This window comes from Epinephelus moara, chromosome 22, assembly GCF_006386435.1.
Source record: "Epinephelus moara isolate mb chromosome 22, YSFRI_EMoa_1.0, whole genome shotgun sequence".
In the NCBI taxonomy this organism is placed as follows: domain Eukaryota; kingdom Metazoa; phylum Chordata; class Actinopteri; order Perciformes; family Serranidae; genus Epinephelus; species Epinephelus moara.
In genome coordinates, this window is record NC_065527.1 from 22,598,395 (window position 1) to 22,620,795 (window position 22,401).

Genomic DNA, 22,401 nt, shown 5'->3' on the forward strand with positions numbered 1-22,401 from the left:
CTGCAGCTCTGTGGGCTTATTCTGGGGCTGGAGGGCGGAAGGCGGATAGGATTTAGTGTCTGATGGCAGATGGCAGTCTTAACGTTAGAGACAAGCCGAGCAGATACTGTGCTGTGGGAAATACAGGAATTAACAGTCCAGCCTGTGCTCGGAGCTTTGAGCTGTGTGTGTCTAAATAAACACCATGATGTGTATGTGAAGCCGAGCAGGACCAGGTCGTGACTCCTTTCAAGTGTCGTGTGCGCACGTCGGGTGTGTGCAGCCTTCTGTGTGTCATGTGGGCTCATTGTTTACATGCTGTCGTGATTTCACAGAGGGCGTGTGTTTGTGTGTGTGTGTCCCTAATTACGGTTCCTGCAATTTCCAGCACACTTATAGAAATAATGTGTTTTTTCCCCACTCAGCAAGGGAACATTGTAGCCATGCTAGTGTGTCACGAGTTGAGTGGACCCATTTCAGCACCGTGGTCAGCTCCACGGCGAGAACAAAAGGCGGATTTGCATCGCTTGATGTCAGGGACCGTCCGCTTTTTAACCGTCCACATGAAAAACGAAAAATATGATCAATCCCTCCGAAAAAAACCGCCTCCTGCCCCTATTACATTTAATCACATAATGTCAAATATGTGTCAAATTAGTGTGTATTTTTGTGTATTAGGTGGTGATGGTCACATAAAACAGCTGTGGATCTATTCTCTGGTCATTGAACTTTAGCTCTCATGGGCCCATTGTGTCTTTCTGTGGAGTTTGCATGTTCTAGCCGCCTGTGCTGTTGTCTTCGTGTCCAGATATGTGCATTAGGTGGATAAATTAATGGCCCCCAACTGTCTGTAGGTGTGTATTTAAGTTAGAGTTTAAATGGTTGTCTCATTATAGAGAGTATACATTACGTGGGCAGACTGATGACCTGTCCCTTGTGACTCTGCACAGGATACAGATATAGTATGGATGGATGTTCATTTATAGCCCTCATTCAGGACTGTCATGCCACGTGTCACTGTCTCAGATGGCTACATGAAGCACCCTGTGTGGTTTTAAATTCTCAGGAAGTTACATACTGGACAAATGTTGAAAATGTGAAGCAATAGGAGAAAAGATTACTAAATTATGCCCAAAAAGCCAAAACAATTGGCCATACAGTAAGGTAGAGGTGGGAAAAACAAGACCAAATAAAAATCATTGTCCCTATAACACCATTTGTATTAGATATTGGGGTATGTAACATATAGAAATTATGCATAATCCCCAAGTCTGATAAGATATTTGGGTCATTTTTGTAAGCAAAAATAACAAAAAATACTGAATCTAGTTTATCAGATGTTAATATTTGATAGTTTCCTCTGTCCTCTATAATAGTGAATAGAATATCTTCAGGTTTTGGACCATTAGTTGAACAAAACAAACGATATGATTATATCAACTTAATCTTTGGGAATTGTGATGGACAATTTATTTTATTTTGTTACATTTTATATTTTATGCAATTAATCGTTTATTCAAAATGTGAAAGTAATTGCTTGTTGCAGGCCTAATTGTAAACATCAAATGCCACAAATGGGTGCTGCAAGCCAGGACTGTAATGTATACGACAGTCACACAGCTGAGTAGAATTAGGGAAAACAAAATTTAATATGTAGTGTACTAGTACATAATGTACCAATAGAGAACCAAAGTGAAGTTAGGGAATAAGGGGGTAACAATCAGGGAACTTTAAAGGTATACTATGCAGGATTTTTCGAAAACACTAAAGACTTGTACAAAAATATTTCCTTACAATCATCATTTATGACCACTAGAAGTGTGTAGCAGTGTATTTTGCTGCACACTCTGCCTGTATTCTCTTATTTTCTTCTTATTTTGCTGTGGTCAGGACGTTCTTGGGCACAAAGCGAGTGAGGTCAGGGCTTTTTAAAAAGGTAGTGACCAGGTGCCAGGCCATAAGCAGCATGAGTCCCAGAGGAAACTATGAAAAATGCGGACACAGCACAGAAAAAACGCAAATACAGCAAGGGGGTTGGCTTTTACTTTCACTTTTGCTGGCAATACTGTTTGCAAACAGTAACCGACAATCCCTGCATAGTATACCTTTAAAAAATATATAGTAGGTATTTTTAAACTTACAGTTACATGTTCTGATAGTTTAAGATAAGATAAATCTTTATTGATTTCCAGAAGAAAAAAATGGATGTTGCAACGGTGCAAGGACAGAAATATGTAATATGAAGTTTTGGACCACTGGTCAAACAAAACAACCAATATGAATGTATCCGCTTGGACTTTGGGAAATGTGATGGACAATTTATTTTGGTTTGTGACATTTTATATTTTACGCAAGGAAAAATGCACACAAACACACAAGTCATTAACTGTTAAACTTAACCTCAATGTCTTAATCATTTATCAGAAATAGGGAAATTAGTTCAAACATACAATTGAACATTCAGCATCACGGTTTGTAGCTATGACTGAGGTTTCATCACCTCCTCCTGCCTCTCCGGCAGTCACAGGGCTGGTAGTTTAGCGACGGTCCCTGGCGGCAGACATCACGGCTCGTACAGCCCAGGGGAGGAGGGATGGAGCTGAGATGGACAGGGAGGGAGACACCGGCTTACGACGTCAAAGGAGTACAGACACACACACACACATATACACACACACATACACACACACACACAGAGGGAGAGGGAGAGGACGAGGACAACCAACCAGACTGCCAATTCCCCACGGTCTACTGAAGGAAATTCATCTATCACAACACTCTCCATTCAGCAACGCGAGAGAGACAAAGATTTGTTTATTTTTATATCAGATTTATTTGAAACGGGGGAAAAATCACGGAGCATCTGTCAGGGAAAAAACAACAAGCAGATCTAGAAAAAGACGCTCATGCCGAATAAAGGACCGTCGCTGGATGTTACTTGTGTTGTTATAGGGGGGGTGCAGGCCTAACTTGTTACAGGATTCAAAGACGCTCTTACAGACAAATGAACTGAATAATTGAGATCCAATAACTAAATAACAGCGGGGGGAAGAAGAAAGGCAGCCACTGATCACGCCGATTCTTTGCCACGAACAGCACCACAGGTATGATTTGTTTTATTTTTAAAAAAAACTCTTTGTTGTGTTTCTGGTCAAATGTGTGAAATCATGTGCAGGTCATTGTTGTTGTCACCCATGTCTTGACAAAGAGAGCGCGGGTCTCCAGCTGTGTTGACACTGTCATGTTTCTGTAGGGGGCTTGAATATAGGCGGCCTCGACCGAATATCAGCGCGAGAAAGGAGAATAGTGTGTACTGTTATTTACTACAATACCACATGCGTGTTTTAAATCATTTTTATGTCAGGGAAAGACACATCTGTATCATGAATCCTGATTACTGATCCCAAATGTCCATGCACTGCAAAAAATATGAAAGTTATGACATTATAATTTAATTTCCTGAAATTATTGTGTTTTTATTTTGTGTTTTATTCAAATAAAACACAAAACAGTGGCTGCAGATGTTGGAATTATACTATTGATATGTGTGTAATTGCATATAATCTCCTCTAAAAATAAATGACATCACTATTCCTTTAGAATTTGTAGTAGCTCTTGCAATGGATGTGTGACAGTGAACAGTGAGCTCATAGTAGCCTCAGGTTACTTAGTTAGAATTTTACTTATTAATATGTTAATATCTTACTCTATATTGCAACTACTTGGGTTTTAATGTGATATCTATGTTCAAAACTCCTAAAAATCCACCATCAGATCATGTCTCCAAGGGTGTAGAAACTGTTATTTCAGCCCCTCATTCCCACCGAACGCTCCCATCTGCACCTCCATCCCCGGCCTCCTGTTTGCACCTCCTGTGCAGTGTGAATTTAAGCCTGCAGGCTCCTGTCTGCTCCTCCTGACCGCCTCCTCCACTCACTGTGTGTGTGTGTGTGTGTTATTATGCCTCCCCAGACTTCTCAATGAAGGAGCCTGACGCAATCAAGCTCTTCATCGGGCAGATACCCCGAAACCTGGAGGAGAAGGACCTGAAGCCCATCTTCGAGCAGTTTGGCAAGATCTATGAGTTGACGGTGATAAAGGACAAATACACAGGGATGCACAAAGGTGAGGGAGAAACGGCCAAGAACTTCCATTTGATAAGATTTTGTCTCAAGGAGCTCGTCTGGGGGAAAAATATTGTTAATTTAGTATTCATTGTGTGGGAAGATAACAGTGAGAGCAAAGCCTGTTATTACAATATTACTGTTATATGTCTTCCAGTTAGGATTTAATTCTCAGTACATATCAGATAGGTTAAACTATTCCTCATTTAGCTGTTGTCCCTCTGGAGACGGTTAAAGGACTCCTGTGAGGCCGAAACCTGATTTTTAGCACCAATGATCTAAGAAAGGAACCTGAGTCACAGTTTGTGAAAAGTTTGCTTCTCACGTTTAATGGACTGACGAAAGTATTTGATATTTTACACATGGACTGTCTGAAGTATTGATCAACCTTGGCATAACGTTTTTAAAATGACACTAAATACTTTAAGGTTGACTCAACATAATTTAATCCACCTCACTAAAACTGTTTTTGTAAGTCAAGGCAAACCATTTATTCAGATTGTACTAGGTGATTTCCTTTGTTTGCTGCAGATATGACCACATATAAGAGTGCATCATTGTATTTCAGCCCTATCTCCTAGAAATTACTTTTATATACGACTAATTTGAAACAGCCAATACATTCTGAGGGAAATGCTGAGCAAGTTATGTTTTCTATTAAATAAAGAGGAGATGTTGCTAAGTAACATACCTCAGAAGTCGAAAAAATGTTGATACTGAACCTGTCGGCAAAATGTTTAGTAAGAATGTACCTCAACTAAAGTGCATTTGTTGCCTAACCCTAAGACAGGAGTCTGGATGTGAACCGAAGTTCTGTTGTCAAGATTCTGCATTTAGTATACGTGTCATCTTCCCAAAGCGGATGCGGTACATGAATGTAGTATTTCGTTACTTGACAGAGACAGTGTCTCTGAACATAAGAAGAAAGCAGTTTAGTAACAACAAACTGAATTTTTAGGAGACAGGGTTGTGTGTTTTCATACTGCAGTTTGAAGTTCAGTGTCCTGACTGAGACAAGAAGAGGAGACAGTTTTTTTTATGACCAACTTTCAAATAAATGTCCAGTACACTCATAACATTGACATTGTAGAGCTAGATGCGACGAAGGCCGACTGTTTAGTCACCTCACGTTCCCTGCATCTCGGCCAAAAAGTTGCATTTGAACATTGCAGAAAGACTACAGCTAACAGCCAACTAGCATGTATGTGGTGCGTCTGCTTGAGAGGAAATAACTCTTCATACCTGCAGGTGGCAGTAGTCTGTATTTGTCACAGGCACCCAGGAACGCTGCTCAGCCTTGCTTCCAATTTTTCCCAGTGGCCACTCACAGTATTGCAACGAAATAATACTACAGCTGAGAAAATAAATTTTAAGATCTGTGACATCATCGCAATGTTAAGTCTATGAGCTGAGCGAATCTTCGGCGTATGCGCCAGGTGAGCGACTCAGCTGGACTGAATAGGCACCATGTTGGGATCTGGTATCTAGGTATGATTATACATTTATGATTTGTCATTTAAAAAGGGAAACTGGAAAACCGACAGGACAGATTCAAGACACTGGTTAGCCAGTTGGTACAATAACAACACAACCTGATGCTGAAAGAAACAAAGGATATTTACAGTGTGCTAGCGAACAGTAACACAATTACCAACTGTTTCTGCTACAGAGCTCATTGTTTGTTCAAATTTGTTTTGAGCTCACACCCTGTTGACTTAAGTTGTTTGTTTGTTTTCCTCACCTCTGTTTCTTCTTGTGCACTGAGCTGAACTGCCAGTCACAGTGATTTTATTCAGCAATGGGCTCCGTCATCTCTGCTGCCGATTTAAAGGTGACACACCTGAGACACCAAGCTGTTGGTCAATGTTGGACCATCAGTGAGCGTCTGTTGCCCTAGTTTTTGCGGAGTTTCCCGCATCTTTGGCACTAGTCGTTCCTTGTCAGCTTTTTTCAGCCGATTCAGCGCGTTGAATCGACATCGGAGATAGTGGAGCCTGTCGGTGAGTGAAATCCCTCTGACTGGGGGTTCAGCTCAGCGCACGAGAAGAGGAAACAGAAGTGAGGAAAGTAAACAAAGAGCTAAAGTCAAGAGGCCATGAGCTCAGAACAAACTCGGTCTAAGATTATGTTATTAGTCATTGAGCTCTTTAGCAGAAACAGTTGGTAAGAGTTTGTGTTGTTGTTCTCTAGCGCATGGTAAATACAATTTGTTCTTACAAAATTAGGTTGTGTTGTTAATGTACCAACTGGCTAACTAGTGTCTTAGATCCGACTTATCGGTCCTCCAGTTTCCCTTTTTGAATGACGAATACAGACTACTGCCGTCTCTGTGGTGTGTTCAAGTGCAGCTTTTTGGCTGAGAAACGTGTGATGACGCAACAGTCAGCCTTCATCGCCACTTGTTCTTTGATGTAGTTTTTATGTCTTAAACGTCACATGCTAAATCGGTTGGAAAAAAGCCAGCAAGGACTGACTAGTGCAAAGGTGCGGGACACACCGCAAAAACTAGGGTTACAGACGCTCACCGACAGCCCTTCAGTCGGTCAACATGCATTCACTTCGGTGAGCTAACTAACTACAACAGCAACTGAAATGTGTTGTTGAGCACAGTGTAAAACAAAAATTAGATACTTGAAATGAGGACTATGTTCATGAGACCCCCATGGTGCATGCTGGGAGGTTTGTCTGCACGCCTACGTTTTGATGCACAGTTAAAAACTGCAAGAAAAAAATTTAAGACTATTGGAATTTAAAAAAAAAAAGTTGCACAGCTCTCTCCATTTTTTTCAAATTGTCATGACCAGAAAGGTAGACGTCTAAGATCAATCTCAGAAATAGTATTTTGTCAGTCTATAATTGGCTTCACATGGAGATATCAGTCAATCTGTAAGCACATTGTCACCCATTACTCGTGCACGTCACATGGTGAACAGGCTTCTCATATTTAGGAAGTAAAGTTACAACACATTCAAAATCCTGCTCGACAGATGGACTAAAGCTAGTCAAAGTGATCTAAGCTAAACAACCCTCTTTACTGTCATTTCTAATGCAAATCTGAGTGCAGAAAAAACAAAGGCTTTTATAAATCCACATAAACCATCAGTCATTTGGGAGACGTATAGGCCAGGTGGTATCAGTCCTCTAACACCTATAACACCTATTCTGCATACATTTACATATTCATGATTTGTGGGAGCCCTAAAGGTTAATGAAGGCCTTTCTCTATTATGTGGGACTGCATACATTTGGCCTTACCAGCGTGATATTAAATACTCATTCAGACTGCTTGTGTCTGAATAGTCTCCAGGTATTATGATTTAATTATCCCATAGATCTTCAGTGCTACAGGGAGAACTATTCAACAAAATGACAGTTGTTTATTGTTTTTGTTTTAGTTTTTTAAGTCTCTGTTTCATGCAGCTTTAAATACATTTTAATAACAATGGCCTGATTAAAGGCAGGAGGCATTTTTAGAAATTTAATGCTGACCCAGAACTGTTGTTAAGATAAAACCAAAGCACATATATCAAATGGCAGATTAATAATAGGACAATAAACTCCAGCAGCATGTTTCTGCCTGCAGGTATTCAGGGCAAATGGCCAATGGAGATTAAGTCACAGTAACATCTACACATTATATATAGCATGTGAATCTGATATTAAAAATACATGGACTTAAAGTTCCCTGATCTTCTAACAAGGGATGGGGAAAAATTGATTGTTAGATGCATCGGGATTCTCTCCTTAGAGATTTTGTCTTGATGCTGAAAAGTCAATAATCTGAAATTTAAACCCCAATTCTTGACATTATGACCAGCTGAGCAAAATTGGAAGACTAGGCTTTATGTTCCTTATGGCTGAACCAACTGGATGGTGAAACATGACAAACATAAACCATGGATATATAAAGAGAACTGATTGACTTACAAGTTACAATATTCAGATCTTCCGCATAGTTGGGCACATAAAGCAAGTGCACCAGAGACTTCCCACCTGAGCCGGGACTTGTAATTCCATGATTTGGCCACCATGTGAAATTGGTTTCAAAGCCTGTTTAGGTATATCTGTGGCTGGAGCAGTTACGTGACTCGCCCACCATACCTACACATCAGTCCACGATCAGTGTCCTTTGCCCCTTGATCCAGAGGCAGAGGCCCTTTAGAATATGCAAAGTTAGCATTTAGCTGGCTATGAAGTGTTAAAGGAGAGGTGGTTAAATTCAGGGTGAAAGTTACATGTTGTTACCTGTAAGGTGAATTATGTTTTCATTAATAATGAATTTTAATGTAGTTTATTGCTACGCTTGGCCTCATATTTATTCACAACAAGGTGGTGTTGCAGGGTTCAAACAACCGTGGTATTAGTAAGTTAGTTGGTTCGTCATGTACTAGTGGTGGGCGCGGTTTGCATGGACGTGTCATATAGGCTCCAAACAGAAAGTTGCAGCGGCTAAACATGTCTCAGTGATCAACGGCTTATATGGATCAAAGCTGGTGCTGGCTGGTGCTGGTGCTGTGTCCACATTAAAATCATGACAGGAGAAAGAAAGTTATTTTCTCTTAATGAAAAACTTGCTGACACATTGCCTAAAACGAGACAACGAGAAAGTTCAGTTCAGTTCAGTGAACTCTATTAGTCCCAGGAGGACAATTCATTTACAGCTTTGCCCAGTCCATACCTTACATACAGCATTCAAAAACTCAAAAGACTCACAGGTGAGGCAGTTTTACGTCTGAGACACAGGTCAGCATAGACTTCATAGATCAATACCAGGGAAAAATGAATAAAATAAAATAAAAAAAAAAACAACAACATTTGGTTGCCCTATGTCAGTTGGGAGAAGCTCCAGCCCCCCAGCGACCCCTAGCATTATAAGCGCTTACAGAAAATAAACAAATGAAATAATTTCTTATACGTGATATAAAAAACAAGTTTAAAAAGTCATTTTAAATGATCATCTCCACACATATATGTAAATATAATACTTATATATTGCACATATATTCACTTATATCTGGAATATGATTTATAGCACAGGGCATCTCTGTCGTACCACAGTGCCACATTTATAATGTTATATTGTGACGTGACAGCTCTTATGATTTGGATATTGCACTTGGCCATATTTCAATTTTAATAATATTTTGATTAATTGTGCAGCCCTGTTTAGTAGCCTGATAGCAGGATGAATGTCTTAGAGTAGCGGTCTGTTTTCCTAAAGGCACCTTATAACACATAAAGTGATGGAGACAGAAAACCAATGAGCTCCTCTGGTTGAAACCGCTCTTGTCAAGTGGATTGATAATGGCCAGTCACAAAATGCCCCCATGTGATGCCCCTCATCACTTTATAATCATGTAATAAATATACAGCTGTCAAATAGATGGTAATCTGCATGAGAAATGAGGAAAATGGAAAAAAAAAAATTGGTTACAATAATCGCTTAATTCGACCTGGGTCAAATTGGTCACTATAAGTGGGTCAGCACACTTTGTTTGTTTTCTAGTTGGTTGTTTGCACTGCTGGAAAATATGTTGGCAACTGAAACCTTCCAGTTGACACATCTCTTCCATTTGTTACCACTATTATATTTATAAAAGATAATGAAAGTGATTTAATTTGTTTATTTTACTTCTGTATCATCACAAATGCGCTACGCTTTGAAAGTAGCAAGTAGTTACACAGTGAAGAAAAATAAATCATGTATACAAATCAAAAATACATTCCCATTGTAGCCCTCCGAATTGAGTTGTGAGGTGCTTATAGATTCCCATCCATACCTCTAAATAGAGATACGCACGATCAGTTGACTAGTCGATTCAAGGATGCTACCCTCGCCAGTCAGCTACAGAGATACTAGCTGGTTAAACTTATTTTTGAAATTATTATTACTATATGACTTTTATTCAGTGAGTTGTTGTCATGTTCTGAAAGATAATGTTCAATGTTCATCATGCACGGTGCAAAGTATCACATTTCAGCAGCATTTAAAATACAATTTGGTTATTAAAAAATGTAATTAACGATTTTAAAAATGGCTCCACAATATGCACAATAATTTCTGGACAATTGTTGACCTTACAGATTAAATTGTGCTAAATTGTGACTGTTTTTTCTACTTAAAGACTGATCGATTAGTCTAAGTTTCTGTTTAAATGTGAGAGAAATCAGTTGTTAGGAACACTCCTTCTTCTAACACTTAGTCTTTTTGTCTCCAGGATGTGCCTTCCTGACATACTGTGCACGTGAGTCCGCCCTCAAAGCCCAGAATGCACTGCACGAGCAGAAGACACTACCAGGGGTGAGTGTGTCTTTTCAAGATTCTCAGCAGCTCACATGTATATCTAAATAAAGGGAGCAGAATAACTGGCATGCTAGGCTATCTGAACGCACCACACAGACACACGTGGACACGCAGTGACACAGGAAAATTAACCAAGTTTGACATGCGGGCCTGACTTCCCCCTTTAGCTGATACGCTGCAATAAAGGTCAGAGGCTGCTCTCCCTCTTATGTTTCATATGTGATGCATCCAGACATATCCATCCAGTTAAGGCATGAGTCATCTTGCTACATGTCACGGGTCGAGAGAGACAGCTATGAGGCTCGCTGCTGGAGTGACTTTGCCAGTTCTTATTCTCTCTGATGTTTCTCTTCCTTTCTGCGTCTCTGTCTCTCTTCTCTCTCTCTCTCTCCCTTCTTTCCATCCATCTCTCCCTCTGAATTCTAATCAAAGTTAAACCTAGCTTTATTAGCATAGCCAGGCAGCAGGTGTGCTGCCAAATGACATTTCCAGAGCTAAATATGACGTGACAGCCGCGTCTCTATAATAACCGACTATATGAGAGACAAGGCGACAAGGCAAGGAATTACTGAGACAGAGTGTGCTCCCAGACTTGCTGCTGCTTCCTCTTTTACTAACAAGGCTTTACCCCTGTTTCCTTTTTGGTTATTTTTGTTGAAACCTACATCATGCACTTCTTTTTTTCCAGCCCCTCCCAAATGGTCATAGTAGTTTTTGAGGAAAGAGTAGAGAAGCTGATGAACAGTGTAAGGCTGAACCCAATGACCATATTCAGTATCGATTAATCTCATTAATCATTCATTAATCTGTATGATGTGGTCAAATTGCTTGTGTTTATGCTACGAACAGTCAAAGGCCCAAAGATATTCAATTAAATGTCATAGAAGACAAAGAAAGCCAGCAAACATTCACAGTGGAGAGGCTGGGAACTGAGGAATTTGTTGCATTTTTGCTTTAAAAATGTCAAGATTGGTCGATTAATCAAGTAGTCATTCAACAAAAAAAATGAATAGGCAGCTATTTATGATTTAGCGGTTGAGTAATTTCTCAAGCATCAGGTTATGGCTTCTAAAATGTCAGGATGTGCTGCTTTTCTTTGTCTTAAAGGAGCAGTGTGTACTGCACTGTAGTATTCTAGCTAAAACTTTTCCCATGCTAAATCTAAACTTCTGGTTATATTTCCTCCAGTGTTCATTGTTCAGGTGGTTTTTACTGGGAGCCTGGTTATTCACAGACCAGTAAAAATACTGAATGAAGCAGTTTCACGTTAAAAATCAGCGTTTCTGTGATGCTGTTTGGGCTCGTTTCAGTGGCTGACAGAAACTGTGAATGGCCCTATCTCGAGCCAGTGTTTGGTTTGTCTGTTCTGGGCTATTGTAGAAACATGGCAGACTCCGTAGACGAGGACCCGCTCCCATTGTTGGGAGGGTAATGAAAACACAGTGATCCTTATTTTCAGCTGATTATACACTAAAGAAAATGTATTATATTATATTCCATGTCTGCAAATGTATCCCCCTAAATCCTACACACTGAACCTTTGAATAATAGCGAACTGGTTATCTTAATAAAACCAAAAGATCTTTGACATGACGTAGTACTCTGGAAAACTGTGTTGGGCATTTTCTACTTTTTCAGACATGCAATAGTCAAACACAATTACTAATTTACTGAAAATTATTGTAGTTGAATCCTAAAGAAAACACAAGCACCAGCCCTCACATTTTGAGAAGCTTGAGCCTTGATAAATAAGCTATTATTCAATTATTAAAAGTGTTGACTTATTGATTGTTGCAGCAGAAGGTTGTTGTAGTAGCAGGCAGGGGGCTTCTGGGGGACACAGAGACACTCCGAAGGAGCAGACTGGTATTAAGGTTGCAACAAAAGAAATCCCATTGTTAGCGTGACAGTAGCGTGACCTTCCTGACCTCTCACAGGGGATCAGCAGGGTCCGATGCCCCCCCAATGCTAAAGCTCTCTCCCCCCTGTGTTTCAACCCCAGCGGCTCTCCTACTCACAACCTCTTACCTCTAAGCCGTGTGGAACAAGCTAAACCCCCCTGTGTTCTCTCAATCCTTCCCTACCCTTCCCCCTCTCTTGCCAAAAGGAAAAAAAAAAAAAAAAGACGAAAACCATATTATTAGCTCCATACACGCCCACACGGACCAGATCTGCTTCCCACCCCTGCTACCAGCTGTGGTGTAATTGTCATCTAATTGCACCTGCACTGCCAAAGAATAATTAACTTTGGCATCTCATGGTCGGGGCGATACAAAAGAAATAACATGAAAGCAATTATTGGACTGAGAGCTCGAATGAAAGCACACCTGAATGAAGAGAAAGCTGAAGGATGTCATTAACACTCAGCACTGCTTTTTTGTTAGCATTTGTCCTCTCTGGAAAGTAAGAGTCAGTCTTCAGGCTTTTTCTCTCTCCTTGCTGTTTTACTGATTTTTTTTTTTGTCTCTGCCGACAATGGAAAAGAAGAAAGAAACAGAAAGAAAGAAGTCAGGCAGGGGCGAACAGATGGTTGTTTCGGAGTGGCACCTGGCCTTGTGTTTAATTTCAGGTGAGAGTCTCTAAGTGAAAGGGGGGAGGAAGAGTGTCAAAAGCACATTCAGCCGAAAGCGAGGGAAGAAAGTGAGAGAATGGTTGGAGTTGGAAAAAGGCAGGAGGATTAATCCAGATTCACTCTGAGAGGTAGTGTGGAAATGGAGGTCGGAGGTACTCACATTCAGTCCGACTTGGACATCTTGTACTCTTGTCCCCTCTGTTCTTATCGCTTTATCTCTGTGCGCTGTATCAGGCCAGTTCGTCTGGCCAAGTCAGCTGTTGTGAGGCTCAGAGAGACATTAACATCCAGTTATGCTGCATTGTAAAGAAGCCATTTTATACAACATCTTCCAAAACCAAACTTAAATTAAAACAATTTTAAATAAATAACTGTTAAGCTTAATGATTTCATCATGTCGCTATTTGGCATTAAAGTCATTGGACAAAATGAATTTGCAGCTATTTTCATCATTCATTTGCAGCAAGTATTTATAGAATTATGTTTTGTGGTTTTCTTTTATGATCGTACATTTACCACATTTAGTCTAAACTCTATGACACATATCTGCACGTGAATACAGAATCTGTAGGCAGCTGGGCAAGATTTTAGGTTCTGGTTTCTGTTTGTAGTATGTTTGTAGTCCAAGTAGTGTTGACCAATCATGTTTTAGCTGGCTTTGGTTACATCCTGATAAACAGTCCTTGTGGAGAGGCAGAACGCATTGGCTGAAATGCCATCTCGGAACCCATCGACTATCTGATGACAATTTAGATTTTTATTTGCTGTCTTTGAATTTATCTGCAAGTATCTGTATATAGAGATTACCCAGAAGCTAAACTGCGATTAGACTTGCAGCAATCACAATGACCGGCACACAGAAGAGCAAGTCTTGGCCCACGTATCCATTATACCGGATATCCGCTGGATACACTGAAACCAGAAATATTTCCAGAGGTTTATTGTCATCAGACTGATAGCAGATGGGCTCCGAGACTGCACTAGCCTAGCAAATTTTGGGGTTTTGGACTGTTGGACATAGGCTAACCATTGCACCCGTTGAATGTTATCCTTCCAGTGTGATTTCCAGCATTGAGGATATGAGTTAGAATGGTGCTGAAACGCTGACGAGTAGGTTCAGAATGTTGTTTTCAGCATAATAAATGACTGTTGGCATCTGGAGCAGTGTTGTTACGTGTCACTTTTACTGTTGTTAGGTTTAGGTGCAAAGACTACATGGGGTGTGTTTGGAAATACTCACTTTGAGTGCCAGAGTGCATACTGGAGCGCTGTTGGAATGCACCATGCGGTTATTCAGAACACCACACGTTAGGAGCGGCAGAATAGACTCTGGACCCTCTGTCTGGGGAGACGAAGCAGCAGAGCACCTAGTGGAGTGAATGTGTGATGTTCGTTAGTTTGTGTAGAGACAGAATGCTCTGTTATTTTGAACAGCCGCGCTCTCATTTTGGTGTCACAAACACACCCTTGGTTAGTTGCTTTGGCTTTAAATAAGAACCTTTTGTAGCATATGTGATATAAGTCCCATTCATAACAATACGTACTCCATGTGATGTATGTCACTTACTTAAAATAAGTCAGTGTTGCCTTTTGGTTTCACACGGGACACAGATACCGTCTCCTGGGTGAAAGTCCTGTTTTTGACTAATCCACCACCTCAACCACCCTCCCCATTTGGACTGTCTCGCTGTTTATGTTAACGCTACTTCAGCTGACTTCTTCTGTCAGCACACAACAATAAACACGGCTTTGAAATATGCTGATAACAGTATTCCAAACATACTTGTCGGTGTGGCAGGACCCTGCTAACCCAAATCTATGAGGCTGATAACCAGTAATAACGCTAATTTAATGGTGTGATAATGTTCAAACTGGGTGATCATGGGCTTCTGTGGTAACGTTAATTTAGAGACCAAACGCTCAATCGATTAATTGAGAAAATAATCAGGAGGTTGAACGAAAGCTTCGTGAAATTTGCTTTCTTGAGAGTTAGATATAAGATCATTACAACCGTCATGTCTGTTTGGTAAATATGAAGCTGCAGTCAGCTAACTTAGCTTAGCATAAACAGCAAACAGTGGAAAACATCTAGCCTGATTACATCCAAACCTATCACAATCCATCTTCCAGTAGATTTAAAGCCCCACTAATAAACTTGTTCTATCTAGTTTGTTTAAGAGCCAGGCTAGCTGTTTCCAGGCTTTATGCTAAGCTAACAGGCTGCTGACTGTCGCATCATATTTCACGTACAGACACGAGAGAGGTGTCAATCTTCCCATTTAACTCTCAGCAAAGAAGCAAATTAGCGTGTTTCCCAGAATGTTTAACTTTTTGATTGATCGATAAGGACAATAATTGTCAGTTGCAGCCCTGAAGCTCATATCTGCTTCAGCAGAGACATAATATATTGCCCCTCATCAGCACTCACTTACCAGAATTAATATTTGCCTCACTGTTAATTCTAAATGCAATAAGAATTTAATAGTGCGACTGTGCCCAAGTGAGAAAGTGTGTGTGTTTGGTGTATATTTGCATGTGCAGCGGGGGAAGGGAGGGCAGGTGTTCGCACTAACACGGTTTAATGAAGGGTGTGTGTGCTTTTGTGTGCGTGCGTGTGCGGCTGTGTGTGAAAGTCTGTTTGCTTTTGTGTGCATGTGTTTCCATGGAGGGTACACATCCAAAGATATGGATGGGTGGATGGAAGTTGTTGGGTTTATTATAGGCTCCTCTCAGGTTTCTTCATTCATTATCTGCTGTGTGTGTGTGTGTGTGTGTGTGTGTGTGTGTAAAATCTGAGCTGCAAGGCCTCCTGTGTTTAAGCTGCCCATACGAGAGGAAAGAGCCCTCTTTGAGTGGAACATCTGACTAAGCCTGACATTTACTCAGCCATAAGGACTCAGACGGAGCAGACAGAGGGGTTTTATCAATAGTCTGAAATAAATGCATATGCTAAATATAGCCCAGGCTTTTTACGCAGGATATGAGATGGGAAGTTGTAGTGCCAAAGCATTGTGCCCTTAATGCTTGAGCAAATGTTCTGCTGCGGAGACACGTGGGCCATGAACAGTTACAAGGTGATGTTAAAAGCCTTTTATGCACCTGTTATCACTTGTTAAATCTTTGCATTTTAGCCTTTTTTATAGTAACAACAGATAAATAGATAGAAACTGGCAAATTGTGCTAATTTTCAGTTTCATTCTTTTGTTTTGGGTTTCTATTAGAACATGTTTTCATGCTTTAACAGTCAAAAAAACCCCACTTTATTCTCCTCATACTGTCTGTGCTTCACCTTCTGTCTAAGATGCTCTGCTTTAGCGACGTCCTCTTTAAAACCCCTTCCTAAAAAATCCCAATCTGCTCTTATTGGTCAACATTTCAGGGTGTTTTTTTTTTTTTTTTTTGTATCCTGGCATCTCTGCACAGTCCAGACCCCCAGGAAGTAGACTGGGCTTTGAAGCCAGTTTTTGTAGTGGCCAAACAGTGAAATTACATCTGTCATGTGCTGCCATGTGGCCCAAAAAGACTTTCCCATAGACATACATTGCAAAACAGACATCTGTGAATCTCTAGATACATTTTTTTGAGCATCACAATGGCTGCAAAGTGGCTTGTTTTACCATCAGAATGTGATCCATTCAGTTTGATAACATTTGGGAAGTCTAGAAAAGCCACATGATTAAATTATGTTATCCCCCTGTATCCAGTTCTCTTTATACATCCATGACACCATCGTTGCAGCCAGGGGTATGACAGTAACAGAATATAGCGACACTTTCTTACGTGAAACATTACTAATTTAAGCTTTTAAACCAAAATGATCACAACAGGAGATGTTCCAGCAGGAATACGATTCAAAATTGCCAACCAAGATTGCATGTTTCCCTGATGTTAGCATGTAGCTATATGTAGCAGTGTAATTGAAGCTGGGGTATGACTGTGCCTACAACTTACCTATAACATTTTTTAACCGCAACCAGACATGTTTCAGCTGGAATATGATCCAAAATCAGGGAGAATTAAACAACCTCAGCAACCAAGATTGCATGTTTCCCTGATGTTAGCATGTAGCTACATGGAGCATTGTACTTGCAGCTGGGGAATGACTGTGACAGAGTAAAGCAGCACTTTCTTCCGTTAAAAGTCACAAATAAAAGCTTTGAAATGCAACCGGATCTGTTTCAGCAAGGATATGATCCAAGCTTTTGAGAAAATAACAAGAGCGGCAACCAAGATGTCATGTTTCTCTGATGTTAGCACATAGTTTCATGTAGAAGTGTAGGCAATGTTATAACAATAATAATAATAATAATAATAACAACAATAACCTTTATTTATATAGTACTTTTCAAAACATATGTTACAAAGTGAAAAGTTACAGACTGAAAATGCTCTGTCCCCCTTAGTTTTCAGTCTGGACTCTGGGACGCATAAAAGGCCTTTGCCTGAGGAACGTAAAGTGCGAGTAGGAACATATGATGTTAAAAGGTCGGTGATATAACTAGGACCGAGACCATTGAGACATTTGAAAGTGATCAATAAAATCTTAAAATCAATTCTAAAACATACTGGCAGCCAATGTAGAGATGCTAAAATAGGTGTGATGTGACCATGTTTTTTTAGTTCTGGTTAAACACTTGAAGTGCCTGGAGAAGATGACCATATAAAAAAATCTGTCATGATCTTGCATCATCTTGTCTCAACAGTAGGAAAATAAAACCAAAACTTTTGAAAAAGGGAATCCAGAAGGGTCTTTTCCTTTATAGGGTTTACTTTTACATACGTTTACCTCATTATTTCAAACTCTGGCCACATGTAATATGAACATCTGACACTGTAACATTATCTAATGACAGAAAATACGGAAAAGCTGAATAGGTCCCACAACAAGGCAAAAAAATGCACAAGCAGATGCTCAGATTTGGTTCACTGTGGCCCTAAAACATGCTGCCATGATGTGAACATGAGTACGTAACTTGCTGTAAAATGTTATTTTGTGTGTCTGACAATAAGCGGATAAAGCAGCTCCTCCATATGTAGCCACGTCCTGATGTCAGCGAGTTGCCGGGATGATGATGATAGCAATTAGAGCGACTGTGTTCACTTGATGAATCTATCTGGAGTTAAGTGTGCATTCATGCGTCGATTCATTTACATATGCATGCATATCAATGCGTGGCGGGAACGATGCAGGACAGCCGCCGCTGACTGACAACAAAAAGAGGGTCCGTCCTCGGTACGTCACTCTGGGGCAACTGTAATGATGAATGCAGATTGGATTTATAGAGGTGGTAAATGGGTGTGAATTAAAGAGAAATTGGATAAATGAAGGAGGGGGAGGAGGGGGGGCAATAAGGGAGGGTGTGGAGGAGGGGAGGAAGAGATGAATGAAAGTTTGACATAATGAACAGTGGGTGGCAGCAAGGGTGGAGGGGGTTGGAGGTGCATTGAGGCAGTGTGTTTATCAGCTTAAATACAGACATCTGTTACTGAGAAATTGTGTGTTTTTGGGGGGTTGGGGAGTCTGTGTGTGTGTGTGTGTGGGTGTGGGTGTGTGTGTGTGTGTGTGTGTGTCAGGCAAACACAGAAAAGTGGAAAGAGGCTGTTGTCACAAAACTCATTAGGGCTCTTTGAACTTCACATACACTGGACTACGGTGGAGTAAAAGTGTGTAAACCAATGCCCGAATTAAAAAAAGTTACAAAAAACAAAACAAAAGTAGGACATGGACCCTATCTGTACACACACACACACACACACACACACACACAGAAATGTGTCCGTGATTCAGTTCTTTTCCCCCTTCTGCTCCACTGAGTCGAGTCAAACAACACTTGACATGAATATTTAACAGTCAGAAGAGACAAAACAATTGAGAGTCAACTACAGTGTTGTTAGAAATTTACTCTTTGATATTCAGTTTCTCCACTTTGAGGGATTTTCGTTGGCTGTCTGACAAAAAAATGTCAGCTTCGAGAGCTGTCAGCTTCGCCTTGATACTGGACAGACTAGTGAACCCTGTAGGAGAAGGAGACAGCGCTGGGGAAGCAGCTTTGACACTGAAGACTGGATTATTGATTAAATATTATTGAACTGTACAAGCACTGTGCTGTCAGTCTCTTTGTGTTTGATTGATTTAGCGACTGGCTGAATTCAGGAGAAGGTTTCTCTGTGCTTTGTGTGCTCGCCCGCCCATGTGTGTGTGCATCCACATGTGGAAACATTAACAGACCGTACTTGTGCATTTCTGCCTTTTTTTTTTTTTTTTTTTTTTGTCCCTGCCTCTCTTGCTTTGTTCCCACTCTTTGTGCAAGCTCACAATCATCTGCGTCTATTAATCTCCTTTTTTTTTTTTTTTGCCTGTGAATATACCAATTTCCACCTGTGCTTGTTCTTTTCCCCCGGGTGAATTCACAAGTGCGTCCCAGCGTTAAGTGCATTTGCGACAAGGAGGAGGTGGATGGAGAGAAGCGAGGGAGCAAAAGCAGCAGAGACAAGGAGAGGAACAGAACAGGGAGGGGAGGGGAGGGGAGGCGGGAGGTGGCAGGTTGATTACGGTCGCAGGTCTCGTTGCCTGGAGACGGCGGGGACGAGGGATGCCAGGTTGCTAGGCGACCAGCACGATGCAATGACCAGCGCTGTGTGATGGAGCGGAGGGGAGGCGAAGACGGAAAATTGTCTTTGTGCCCCCGCCCCACCCATAAATGTTCTTGAAAGAGCAGGGGAGATGGTCTCCGCTGATATATTTACCATTCAGAGTGGCTGCTTTTCAGGGTAGACAGGCAGAATGGATTGATATTGGAGAGAAAACAGGCGACAGAAATGTGTCACCCTCACGCAGCAGCAGCCGCCTGCTATATCTAGACTTAACAACACTGGAGCTGTGAGAGTATAGAGATTATCATCTACTCTGCTGGGTCATAATAGAGAAAAATATCATCACCAATATGCTTTACTCACTCCGACTGTAAACGATCCTCTATCTAAAACACATTTGGGTTGCCGTCGTAGATGAAAATGCATTTACACGGGAGCGTATACGGACGTTAATGTTATGGGGGGTCATGCATTATGGCGAAGGGGTCGAGCTGTGATTTGATTGGATAATCTATGGATTTAATATCTCATAATCCTAGCAAAATCCCCCTGCGGCATCACAGAGCGGAAAGATTAAGTATGTGTAGATGTTGCTGTGAGCGACAGGAGCAGGCAGAGCATGTGTGTGTGGGAACAATGAATGTGTGTTTAGTTGGAGGATGATTGTATATTATATCTCGTGTGTTTGGAGACGGAGCGCAAGAGGCAGAAAAAATCAAATAGGAAAAAGCACACTGGTAAAATGGGTTGTTGATCAGGCAGGTTTTGCCTAGTCGTGTGTGTTGTCTGTGCACAGTATGGGACTGTTTTTGTAAACAAGCCTGGGAGAGAAAGGGGAGGGGAGCAACAGGAGGGGGAGGAGGAGGGAAGAGAGCAAATTACTGTAAAGTGTACGTTTGTGGTTTAGGCTTAGAGGGAGATATTTTTCTCCCTGCTCCTGCATCTGCTCTCCAGGCAGCGCCAACATTCAACAGGCACACGCGCTCCATCCCTCCATCTTTTTTGGGGGGGGGGGGGTTTGTTCTGTCATTTTTCCTCTCCTCCTTGTCTCCCCCCTCCTCCCTCCCTCCGTCACACACACGTCTAATCCCTCCATCTCTCGACCTAGAAGCACCCTTTGTCCTCCTCATTTGTTTTTCACCCGTCTCTTCCGCACGTCGTTCAGGGCAACCTTGTTTACCTGATGTGGGGCTCTCATCACCGGGGTTGTCATGACGATGGCCATGCAAGCGCGGTCTTCGTCAGAGAAGTAGGGCCGGTTGCCGTGCCGATGTGAAGTGGCACAGCCTCGATGGCCTCCACTTCTCACTGTTTTCCCTCTTGTATATTCTAATACCAATCTCCTGAGCCATCTGCTGCGCTTCTTCTTATCAACGCCACCACCGCGGCCGTCGTTGTTTGTCTTCCTGCAGTGAAATATGGGCCATGGCATTTTTTACAGGCGTCAGTCAAACATGCTATCAATCAAAGATGTCACATTAAACTGCTGCTATGAGGTTGTGGCATCAGCTTTGAGTCCTTTACAATTTATTTCACCAGGAATTATCTCTTGTCTTTGCATTAGAAAACCAACTCATCTAATCTCATTCTGAGTCTGGCTCTGCTGTAGGTGGTGAAAGAATTTATATCACTCTCGGTGTATAGCAGAGATGTAGCACCCAGCGACGACACAGAGTTCTCGTTGTCAGTATTTATTTTTGAAGTTTAAGCAAACAAAGGTGCAGTTTACTTAAATAACTTTCACATTTGGTGAATAATGGGTGTGGGAAAAAACAAAAAAATAAATGTATGTGAAAACAATAACTCTTACTGTAATATTTTAATATCTGACCATGTAGTTTTTGTTGTGGTTAAAAGAAAACTCTCCCAGTTGCTACATCTGACCAATAAAGAAAACAAGATGTATTCCTAGCTGCCAGCTTTGATTATATTTGCTTAAAGCTGCTGTCTTTGCCTCCACACTTTAATTTTTAAGCATTTGTATTTTCAAAAATACTTACAGTTCATAACTTTTTTCATCAAATATCGACTGCACATTTAAATCAAGTGCATAAAAAGCTGAGAGAGCATTATGAGTTTATATGAATGTGACCAAGAGAGACAAAGGAGTTAAAATACTGATCAAACTGTGAACACAGGTCTACTAGTTAATAGTTTGTTTTTTTCATGAAAAACAGCTTAATAGTTGACCTGAGTATTTTTTAAATGATGTCTATGACATGGACACAAATACACAATTAGATATAGAAGTGCAGATAAAGAGTAGGAGTATGGAAAATACAGCAAAGTTCTGATATTCACTTAATATACAGTGAGTCTAAAAGGTAAGAATACACAATAAATCTCAATGGGCAGCAAAAGAGTGCAGAAATTCTAAGGAATGAAACTATAACATTGCTTTCTGTTCAGGTTTCTGGTCGTTGTGATGGATGGGACGATGTACGATTTTATTGCAGATTGCGGTGAAAAACACTCACAAGAAGTTGATTGTGGTGAATTTCTGTTGTCAGTATAATTGTGAATATTGTTACCAGCAGCACCCAAAGAGACTGCCGGTCTCAACAACAATAATAGACAATAAAAGAGACTCTGGAAAAACAGGCTGCATATGTACCGCAACGCAAAAGATCCAACACAATGTCACTCCCAACTGGTCAAGTAGTGACGGTTTGTCAGTGGCCCACGGTGTCAGACACCTATGCACAGACGCACCCTTTAGCAGTGATATGAGATAACATTTTTGACGCTCCAAGCAAAAGCCGATGTATAAAGAACAAGAAAGTCCGGATAGGATGGGTGGAAGTTGAGGCCAGTGGCCCTACATGTCA

The 22,401-nt window shown here is 41.0% G+C and overlaps 1 protein-coding gene across 5 annotated transcripts in view; it reads left to right on the forward strand.

The window, feature by feature from the left end:
* Window positions 1-2,613: 2,613 nt before the first annotated feature.
* Window positions 2,614-22,401, forward strand: part of celf3a (cugbp, Elav-like family member 3a) — a 41,845-nt gene continuing 22,057 nt past the window's right edge. For 2 of the 5 annotated variants that reach the window (XR_007569182.1, XM_050034359.1), the window contains exons 1-3: window positions 2,614-3,083; window positions 3,952-4,104; window positions 10,322-10,404. Coding sequence is in view for 4 of the 5 variants with exons in the window: in XM_050034359.1 (XP_049890316.1) it covers window positions 3,960-4,104; window positions 10,322-10,404 (228 nt within the window). In the remaining variant the exon portion in view is untranslated. The remainder of the gene's footprint in view (window positions 3,084-3,951; window positions 4,105-10,321; window positions 10,405-22,401) is intronic. The other 3 variants (XM_050034357.1, XM_050034361.1, XM_050034360.1) reach the window with 3 other exon arrangements.